The 10,126-nt window shown below is 54.2% G+C and overlaps 1 protein-coding gene across 1 annotated transcript in view; it reads right to left on the reverse strand.

Annotated features, from left to right (window-relative positions):
* Positions 1 to 2,666: 2,666 nt before the first annotated feature.
* Positions 2,667 to 10,126, reverse strand: part of PTPRN (protein tyrosine phosphatase, receptor type, N) — a 20,914-nt gene continuing 13,454 nt past the window's right edge. The window contains exons 16-24 of the mRNA XM_010861298.1: positions 9,987 to 10,126; positions 9,763 to 9,836; positions 9,476 to 9,553; positions 9,234 to 9,353; positions 7,832 to 7,998; positions 4,532 to 4,585; positions 3,807 to 3,871; positions 3,525 to 3,598; positions 2,667 to 3,316 (exon numbers count right to left, since the gene is read on the reverse strand). Coding sequence (XP_010859600.1) covers positions 3,245 to 3,316; positions 3,525 to 3,598; positions 3,807 to 3,871; positions 4,532 to 4,585; positions 7,832 to 7,998; positions 9,234 to 9,353; positions 9,476 to 9,553; positions 9,763 to 9,836; positions 9,987 to 10,126 — 844 coding nt within the window. The 3' untranslated portion in view covers positions 2,667 to 3,244. The remainder of the gene's footprint in view (positions 3,317 to 3,524; positions 3,599 to 3,806; positions 3,872 to 4,531; positions 4,586 to 7,831; positions 7,999 to 9,233; positions 9,354 to 9,475; positions 9,554 to 9,762; positions 9,837 to 9,986) is intronic.

Here is a 10,126-nt window from a genome sequence, read left to right on the forward strand (position 1 = left end):
GGGTGGGAGGTAGGCTTAGCCTGTAAACGCTTCCCAGGGTGTTTGGTGCTGTTTCCTAGGGACTACAAGTCCCAGAATGCAATGCACCTCGCCTCCTTTCTGTTAGATCATGCTTGGGGGAAGTGGTGTGCAGTTAACTGAGCTGTGCATCTTGGGATATGTAGTTCCAGCTCTGGTCGGCCTGTTAACTCATTGTGAGATGGGGACATCTTGTCATTTGATTTGTCCCTGGCAGGGGTGGCAAGAATGTGGATGAAGGGGGAATGGTCTGAGCTTTGTTTCCCCTGATACATCTTGCTAGCGCTGGGGTTAGAGTGTACAAATCAAAGCCCTGAGGCATCTGGGAGAGGTTATTTTCCTGTGGGCAGTCCTGGGGTCTGAGAATGAGCCAGGGCGGATTGGCTGAGCAGGGCATGGTCTCAAGAGGGCTGATGGGCATGGGCTGGTGAGAGCTTGGAAGGTGGAAGGCCACCCTAGCGCTCTGGGGGGGTGTGTGTGTGTGTGTGTGTGTGTGTGTGGCTGGAATCAGCATGTGATGGGTGCTCCGGGCATGCTGCTGCTTGTATGGCTCCTTTGGCCTCTGACCCTGCTGCCCATTCTTTCTCTCCAACACCACAGAAGCTGCCTCTCCTCCTCCCTCCCTGGGGAGCCCAGTGGCCGGGGAGGGAAGTGGTGGAGCCGGGGTGTTGCCAGCCCCTGTGCCGTTCAGTCTCAGTGACCTATCAAAGCCAGCTGGGCTGAGCTCAGACCAAGAGGGAAACACTGGAAGTCAATAAAGCTGAGTTTCGAGAGCTTGGTGGTGTGCTGTGTCCTGTGTGCTTCCTTCCCACCGGCCAACCCTGTGGGGCCAGCGGGTGACACACCTCCCTTTATTTCTCAGGCATCCAGAGGTCGCAAGCCTTCCCGGCTGACAGCAGAAGTCCCCTCTTTGACTAGGCGGCCCTCCCCTAATATGGTGTGGAATCCCAGGCCGTGCTCACATGCCTCACCTCTGGGGGCCCCACAGCGGGCTTTCACAGGCAGCTGTTGTTCTCCGAATGCAGGACCCCACCACCCAACTACTGCAGGGTCTGCAAGCACAGCTAGGACCAGATCTGACTGGACTGAAAGCTGAGGCCAACAGAAAGCCAGAGACATGTGGTGAAACACCTCTCCAAACCTCCTCCCGAGGCCCAGAGACTGAGCACCCCCTCCACAGGTCCTCTTAGCTTATGGCTAGCATCCAGTGTCAGAAGCCTGCCTCTCTTGCATGGAGTGGCGTAAGTCTGCCCCACGCAGGGTCCAGGGCCCAGGGAGGTGAAAACTAGGTACCTCCCCCATCCTGTCTCTTCAGACACCTGCAGAGATGCCCTCCCAGCCACAGGACAAGCACTTTTCCATCCTCATGCAGGGCAGTGTGGTTCGCCTCCAACTCTCTCTTCCATTTGGGGGTAAGCACTGGGCTTCATCCTCAGTGGCCAAAGGACCTATATTGTATTTTCCTCCAAACAAGGAAGCGGCATGCCCTGAAAGGAATTTCAGGCCTCTGTCTTGAGAGAGAGAGAATCTGTTGGAAGTTTCTGCCCACTTCCAGCCTTTTTGATGACCAACAGTGGTGTTGAGCTGCAGCAGAGCACAGGTGAGGGGTGGGGGGCCAGAGGTCCACTCACTGTCCCTTCTCTGTCTGAGCAGGACAGGTGGTACTTGCCCATCTTTCATGTGGGGGCCTGAGCCTTGGGCCTCCCTGGAGGCTCAGATGGTAAATAATTTTGCCTGCAATGCAGGAGACACAGGTTTGATCCCCGGGTCAGGAAGATCCCCTGGAGAAGGAAATGGCAACCCACTCCAGTATTCTTGCCTGGAAAATTCCATGAACAGAGGAGCCTGGTGGGCTACAGTCCATGGGGTCGTGAAGAGCTGGAAAGGACTGAGTGACCAACACTTTGACTTTCTGAGCCTTGGCAAGGTGAGGTGGCCCTAATTCCTGAGTAGCTCCAGGCTCAAGGCTGTTTTTGCCTCATTTCTGTGTGTACCACTGTTGTCCAAGGAACACGCGGATGGAGTCTCCTCTGAGGCCATACAGAGTGGGGGCATTCCAGGGGAATGGGGAGAAAGTGCCCTTTGCCCCGAGGTGAATGAATGTTGTGACATCTCACAGGCCTAGTCTGTGAGTCGTTACCAGAGTTTAGCTAATTCTGCTTAAGCTGTGGTGAGCACTTGGCCTGTATCACCTCATTTAGTCCTAACCTCCATCCTGCATGATGTATATTATTCCTGAGGCCGAAGGGTGCGAAGCTGCTGCCCTAGAACTGAGAGGAGATGCAGCAAAGAGGCCAAGCATGCCTGTGTTGGAATCCCAACTCCACCACTTAACTAGTTGTGGTACCTCAGGCAAGTTCTGTGCAGTCTCTCTGTCTGTAAAATGGGGCTAATTGGTAGCGTGTCCTGAAGATTAAACCAGTTAATGGTTGTCAAGCACCTTGGAGGCTATCAGACATGTAGGAAGTACAGCATAAAAACTACTGCCCGATTGTCATTTGCTTCCATGCAAGCCTTGAAGAGCCTGACTCCACCGCCCGGCTCTCCCATAATTGTCTGCACCTCCTGAAACGCAGCAGGGCCTGCTCCAGGCTGAGGCTGGGGCTGAAGCCTGGAAGCAAAGCAGAGAAATGCGTAGGAGGTCTGGGTTGCAGCTGCACACACGACACACTAACTTTATTCACATTGATACAAAAGTAGATTTTTCCAGAAATGTTCTCTTGTGCCAGGGGGAGCGAGTTGAGTGGCACGTGGCAGAAGGGTGAGGGGAGGGGGCAGGAGGGGCAAGGGCCACAGTGTGGGTCATGGAGGCAGGACAGCGGGCAGCAGGGGCTAGGGGAGGAGGACGATCTGGGCATGGTGGCCCCTCTGCCCCATTCTAGCCACACTGGAGGGCGGAGGGCGTCCACACAGACATATTGGGAGCATCCAGAGTGGCGGGAAATGGGGGTCAGGGAACTTGGACAGGAGGAAATTGTGGGTAGAATTTGGTGCCCATGACTTTCCTCTCCTTCTGACTGGCTGCCAGCTCCCCCAGGGGACACCAGGGGTTCCTGTATGCCCCATCTTGCTTCCCCTTCCTTACACGCTCCTCTTGGAAGGGCTGGACATGCCCAGGAGGGGCCAAGGTGGCGGGTGTGGTGGTGAGAGCGAGTGCACAGATAGATGCTCACACAGGCAAGGAGGGAGTGGAGGCTGGGCTGCCCACCGAGGGGCTCCAGGGGTCTCACTGGGGCAAGGCCTTGAGGATGGCATTTACCTCCTCCGCCACAGCTGTCAGGGCAAACTCAAACTGGTCCTGGGGAAGGGTAGAGGGAGGAGGGTTATGGGGAGGCCCGGCCTCTGCTCCTGCCCTGGGATGGAGGGGTGGGCTTTGGGGCGGTTACTTGGGGGAGAAGGAGGGAACCCTCCTTGGGGAGATTTGGAGGCAGGCAGGAGAGGCAGGCCACTGCAACTTTCCCTGGGGAAAGGTCATGGCTAGGGTAGGTGTAGAGAGAAACAGTCACCTTAGAGCGAACAAGGCCAGGCCGCTGGTCACGGACATGCTCCAGGGTGGCAGCAATGTCGATCTCCTTCACTCCTGGTGGGAGGGGTGTGGGGATACACAGATGCTCAGAGGGTGTCCAGAGGAGGGTAGGACCCAGAAAGCCTAGGGCATCTTGGGATGGGAGGCTCAGAGGATTACCTGGGGGTGTGGCGACCTGCCCTCCACGAACTCCTGTGACCCCAGGGGCTGGGGAGACTCTAATCTGGGGCTGGGCTAGGGACATGGTGGGGAGCGGCCTTACCTTTTGCCATGCGGTTCAGTACCATGTCGATGAGGATGTAGGTGCCTGTCCTCCCTGCACCATCACTGCAGTAGGAGATGGTGACAGGCTGAGCTGGGGACCCAGCAGGAAGGGGGAGGGGAGGGGACATGGAGGCTTGGGGTAGAGACGGTGGTGGAGCCGTTAGGGTTAGCTGCAGGGTTGGATGGCATGACTGAGCCGAGGATTAGGGATGGGGTCATAGCTCCTGGGTCCTGGGAATTGGGCCTTGAGTGGGGAGCCTGTGACTCATGGGGTGTCTCTTGGGCAATGAGCCAACTGAAAAGGAGAGCCCTGGCTCCACCCTGAGGTGGAGGCAGTGAGAGGGAATGGGAATAGCCATTTCCAGCCACTGGGCAGGCTTTCCTTCAGCCAACATCTTATGTAAATGGCAAGATGGTAAATATTTTCAACTTTGTGGGCCACATATAGCCTCTGTCGTGTGTTCTTTTTTTTCCTTCAACTATTTAAAAATGGGGACATCATTCTTAGCTCATGGGCCAATAAGAAAATAGATGGTATGCTGAATTTGGCCCGTGGGCTGTTGTTTGCTAGTATCAAGGGGACAGTCAAACAGTGTGCTTGGGAGATGCACACAGAGAGCAGGACCGGAGAGGGGTGGGAACCAGGATGTGCCCCCTTCAGGGCCCCCTGGCTTGGGCCTGGCCTGTCCCCCACCCCCCCACCCCCTCCAATCGCGTACGCACCTGCAGTGCACGATGATGGGGCAGGAGCGGCCCCGGTAGCACTTGTTCACCTTCCTGCAACAAGAAATGGGCATGAGGCCAAGGGGCACCAGCAGAGGCAAAGGGGAGCTGAGACACACACCTGTGGGCTTGTCTTCCTTTTCTCCCCACCTGCCCAGGGCTGAGGAGGGAAGACAGCTGGACGGAGGAGTTGTGGCTGGAGGCCAAGAACCAGAGATGGTGTTGGGGGGCACTGGGCTTGCCTTGTCACTATGGGCCTAGGCTATGCACCTGGAACAACTGATAAATCAGTTGCTCTGATTTATCAGATAAAACCTGATAAATCAGATCAACCGATAAAAACCTTTCAAGCCCCAGTTTTCTTACCTGTAAAACGGGTATGATAGTAATAGTAACCTCCTTCTTAGGGTTCTTATTACATGGATTATGAGATAATCCATATAAAGGACTAAGTGCTAAATCTGGCACACAGTAGGTGCTCATTAAATGATGGCACTATTAAAGATAAAATGTCATAATATTAACAGTCTCCCCTGCCTGAAGTTCAGGGAGGATAGGTGTTCAGGTGACTTCAAGAGTGTCAGAGCACACTATTGCTCTGCCCCTGGGTGTTCCCCTCCCACCCAGGCTCCTTGTGGTCCTCACCAGCAGTGAGGTCTGGTTGTAGCTCTGGGTGCAGAGTTCCTCTGGTGAGGGGATGACAACCCCTCAGCTCTGAATATACTGCCGCCCACTGTCTCCCTGGATAAGTCTTACCCCAGCACAGGTGCTCTGTGATTGGGTCATATTCAGACTATGGGTCCACCTGGACCTCAGACTCTGCTTCTTGGACCACAGCTCAGCAAGGAGCAGGTGGGTTCTCCCTCTCTCATGGCCCAGTCTAACCTGCCCTTGTTCCTTATGACATTCCTGACTTGAGAGTCACTTGCAGACTCCTGATACTCCCAAAGGACAAGGGCAAGGGAAAACCTTTTGAGGGGTTATTAGAGCATTTCAGAGGAGCTTGGAACTTAGTGGTCTCCCAGTCTGGTACCCCCAGACTTGCTGGGGCCAGGTGACTTGAATGGTTTTCTAGAAGTCCACGTGATTCCTTAGCGTATTGGCTGGTAGATCAGGGCTGGGGCTGAACAGAAGTTGTCACGGTGGCTCCCAATCAGTTAATAATAATGACAACAAATAGTACTTGGAATTAACAGAGCCTTTGCTATATGCTGGAGCTTCCCTGGTAGCTCAGCTGGTAAAGAATCCACCTGCAATGCAAGAGATCTGGATTCTATCCCTGAGTTGGGAAGATCCCTTAGAGAAGGGAAAGGCTACCCACTCCATTATTCTGGCCTGGAGAATCCCATGGACTGTATAGTCCAGGGGGTCACAAAGAGTCTGACACGACTGAGCAACTTTCACTTTTACTTTTGCTATGTACCTGGCACTTAAAGTAGATTTTATAGATTTCATGCTACTGATTTTTGTAACAATCCCTTAAGGTATGGGTCATCAATCTCATTTCACAGGTAAGAAAACAGATGGAGGTCAAGGAACTTGATCAGTCATTTTCTAAGACTTCAAAATTTATTTTGCCTTCCCTCTGATAGACCTTCACCAAAACATTATTTATTAAGCAGCAATTAATTTGTTCTGGGTGTCTAAGCCAATTGAGTTTACATAATTCCAGCCTGAAGCAAAGAAACATAACCTTTTCGCTTACCTGTGCAGCCTTAAAATAAGTCCATGCACTCATTTTATAAAGATTTTTAAATATGGAAAACAAAAATTACCCCTGATACCCTTGATGGTGCCTTCAAGAAGCCTGTACCTTAGGTTGCATGGACCCCAGTTAGAAACCATTGTCCTGAGGCTCAGAAACTACCCCCAGGTTCCTGCCCCAGTTCTGTTCCTCTGCTTTCTGCCCAGCACCTAGAGACCTCAGAGCGGCCCGGCAAGGGGCAGAGAAGCAGGAGGAAGCTGCAGTGTGGGTGAGGTCCCTGCCATGGCAGCAGGCTTCTCAGCCACCTATCTGTGGAGGGAAGGCAGGGCACTCTGGAGGCCTGGACACGGTTTTAGCATCTGAAGAGGGCAAGTCCCCCTGTTGGTTTCCTGTCCCAGCCCCCACCTGGTTCCATGAGTCCCCAAGAGTCCAGAGATTCCCGCCCACCTGCAACTCCCTTTGATAGTATTTGTCCCTTCCCTGAATCTCCCCAGCCCCCAGCTCTCCCATCACCCTTCAGGGTGGTCCCTGGGCCACACGTCCTCATGTCCCATCCATGCAGCGGCCACACCTGCCAGTGATCACTTTTGTGACTATGCAACTGGAGTGAGAATACTAGCTGCAGATCACAAAAATGACGCTGGCAGCCGTGAGAGAGAGAGAGAAGAGGGAGGAGACAGAGAGGGGAGACAGAGAGGGGAGACAGAGCAACGGAGAGGCAGAGACATGTAGAGAAAGAGAGGAGGGGGGAGACAGAGACAAAGAGAGGCAGAGTAAATAGGCAGAGATGGGAGGGAGGTGAAGGAAACAGCTGAGAGATGAAACGGGGAGAGGTGCAGAGCGGGGAAATGTGGATGGAGTTGGGGAGTGAGACAGACTGTGAGACAGAACGATGGAGAGAGAGCTGAGGGGGAGAGGGAGGGTGGGGGAGAGAAAAGTGGGAAGGAAGGGAGAGAAAGAGGGAAAGAAATAAAAACAGAGGCAAAGAGATACAGAGGGTAAAGAAGGGGGAAGGCAGGGGGGAGTGAGAGAAAGCAGGGGGACAACAGACATAGAGACTGGACACCAGGAAACACAGGACAGGAGGAAATAGACAGCAAGGACCAAGGAGAAGGAGAGAGGGAGGGAGGGGGCTAGAAACAAGATGAGCCTTTCAGGGTATAGCGGGGCGGAGGGAGAAGAAGGTTATGGAGAAAGAGTGGGAGATAGAAAAAGAGGGCAAGAGAGAGGGAAGAGGCAGCCAGCCAGCAGAGAGAGCGAGCAGTCAGGAGCTGGACCACAGCAATGGACGGATGGGCACAGCGAGACAGAGCGTCAGTCCTGGTTTGGGGGGTGGTGTTCGGAAGGGGACGCCAGGAGGTCAGAGTCAGTCCTGGTTTGGGGGTGTCTAGAAGGGGACACCAGCAGACCAGAAGCTGAGGCTCCAGGTCGGGCGAGAGGGCCTGCCTCTCCTGACCTGGGGCCCCAGGAGGAGCTGATAGGCTGCGGGGAGGCGCCAGAGCCCGGCTCCCGGCCCCCTTGCTCCTAGGCTGCTCTCTCCCGGGCTTCTGGGAGCCTTCCTCGGGCCGCCCCACTTCCCAGGGGTGCCGGCTCACCTGCGGAAGTCCAGGAGGGGCCGGGTGGAGGCCGGGGTGCCCTCTGCCGGCCAGCTGAGGAAGTGGAACTGCGTGAGCGTGCGCGTCTCCTGGGTCTGCACGTTCTTCAGGTAGAAGCTCCGCACCAGGAAGTCCTCGCACCAGATGTGCTCCGACACCAGGTTCACCTGCGAGGGTGGGCGCGCAGGCCTGAGCGCGGCAGGGCCTCTCCAAATCCTCCCGGCCTCCCAGGCCAGTCAGGAAGCTCACTCAGCTGTCCCCAAGAACCCTAGCCATCTGTGTCTAGGACTTATGGACTGCTCAGGACAACTGGAGGCTTTTCCACCTAGACACAACTAGTCTTTTTGGCCGCATAGCGGGACCATAGCTCCCCGACGGATCGAACCTGTGCCCCCTGCAGTGGCAGCTCGGATTCTTAACCATTGGACCCTCCGGGAAGTCCTGTGTGCTTCCTGAAATCAGTGTCTCCTTCCTCTTTTGTGCAAAGACTAGCACAGTGTCTGTGTTACACACCATAAACTTTGATAAAATTCTGTATTTTCATTTGATTTTTTTCTTTAACCCCAAGCAGGACCAATTTTTAAAGCTTAAAATGAGAAAGTATTGTGTGCTCATCTAATGCTGAAAATTTGTTAGCCAGAGCTCATTTAGAGACAAGAAGCTTCTGTTGTGCAAATAACATCTCTTGTTTTATTGGGGGGGGGGTCACTTCCTATTGGTCAGGAATGTTTCTTCTTCCTCTACTTTGTCTCTGCCCAGACCACCCCCAGTGTTTTTCTATTTTTCATAAGCAACATGTGTGATTGGCAGCATTTCTTTCTTTGCTTTGGCCTCCAGGAAACTCAGATCTAAACTAGACTCAATAAAAGTAGGACTAAGTCTTGGTCTTCGAGTATACTTATCTTCCCTGTCTCAAAACTGTACTCCTGGCTCTTAGCTTCTTACCTTAGTTTCAGTGGTTTTATAGTTTTATATCTGTACCTTTCATCATAGGTCCCTACAAGTGCTTTTCAGCCCTAGACTAGACACACACACACACACATGTATATGCATATACGTATGTATGTGAATGCTTTCCTGGTGGCTCAGACAGTAAAGAATCCACCTGCAATGCAGGAGACCTGGGTTCAATTCTTGGGTTAGAAAGATGCCCTGGAGAAGGGCATGGCAGCCCACTCCAGTATTCTTGCCTGGAGAATCCCCACGGATAGAGGAGACTTGCGGGCTACAGTCCATGGGGTCTCAAAGAGTTGGACACGACTGAGTGAGTAAGCACAGCACAGCATGTGTGAATATGTGTAATACATGGATGTTTATATACATATACAGTCGCACATGTATGAAGGGTGCACCGCCCACTTTCCCCACCCCCATTTTCTCCTGGCCGTGGGGTTCTGCTGACCTCATACACGTGGTAGAGGGAGGAACCCTCGTCCGGCCAGTAGCGATCACACTGCTTGACACCATCCTCCACCAGCGGGGTCAGCATGACGATGACAGTGCAGCCACTCTCCCACACCATCTAGGGACAGATGATGTCTAGCACCCAGGTAAGCTCCATTCTAACCTCCCTGGGACCTGGTTGGCCCTGGCTGCCCACAAGGGACCCCGGTCCCTGGAGACACCCTCCCTCCAAAAGCCCACCTGCCAGAAGTCTGCAATGGTATGCGACAGCGGTCCCTGTGTGGCTATGTAGGCTGGCATCCGAGGGTCGTGCTCAATCTGGGGGCAGGGAAAATACATCATGAACCAGAATAGGAAATGCCATTATGGAGAGGTCTGGTCAAAGGGAGCAGGCCAGGGTCTGGGGGAGCCTCAGAACTCCCGTTTCCATGCCAGATATCAGGCCCACAATTCCAGGGCCTTGGGGAGCGGGAAATGGAGTCTATAGGGGCAGGATGAATATGGGGGAGGAGATGGGAGCCACTCACAATGGGGCTGGCATTGATGTAATCACTCCGAGAAGGGCTGCTCTCCACCTTCAGCTTGATGCGAGCATGGTCATCTGCACAGACCCCAACCCCACCCCAGAAACCCCTCTGGTCACTGGGGTCCTGGCACCTCTGCCACTCAGCCTCAGCCAGGAGCCCAGCCCCTACCCCAAGCCCTCCGGACTCCCAGCAGACAGAAGGCTGGGCCAACAGGACTCACTCACAGGGTAGGAAGTCAGGGTGGCGGTTCTTTTTGATGTTGCCCTCACCCTGGGCAGTGGCACAGGTGTTGGGCTCCGCCTGGTAGGCACACAGGGCCTGCCACTCCTTGGCCAGGCGGTCCCTGTTCCGAAGGTGGTCCTCC

The sequence above is a fragment of the Bison bison genome, unplaced genomic scaffold, assembly GCF_000754665.1.
Source record: "Bison bison bison isolate TAMUID 2011002044 unplaced genomic scaffold, Bison_UMD1.0 scf7180017864471, whole genome shotgun sequence".
NCBI classification, from domain to species: Eukaryota; Metazoa; Chordata; class Mammalia; order Artiodactyla; family Bovidae; genus Bison; species Bison bison.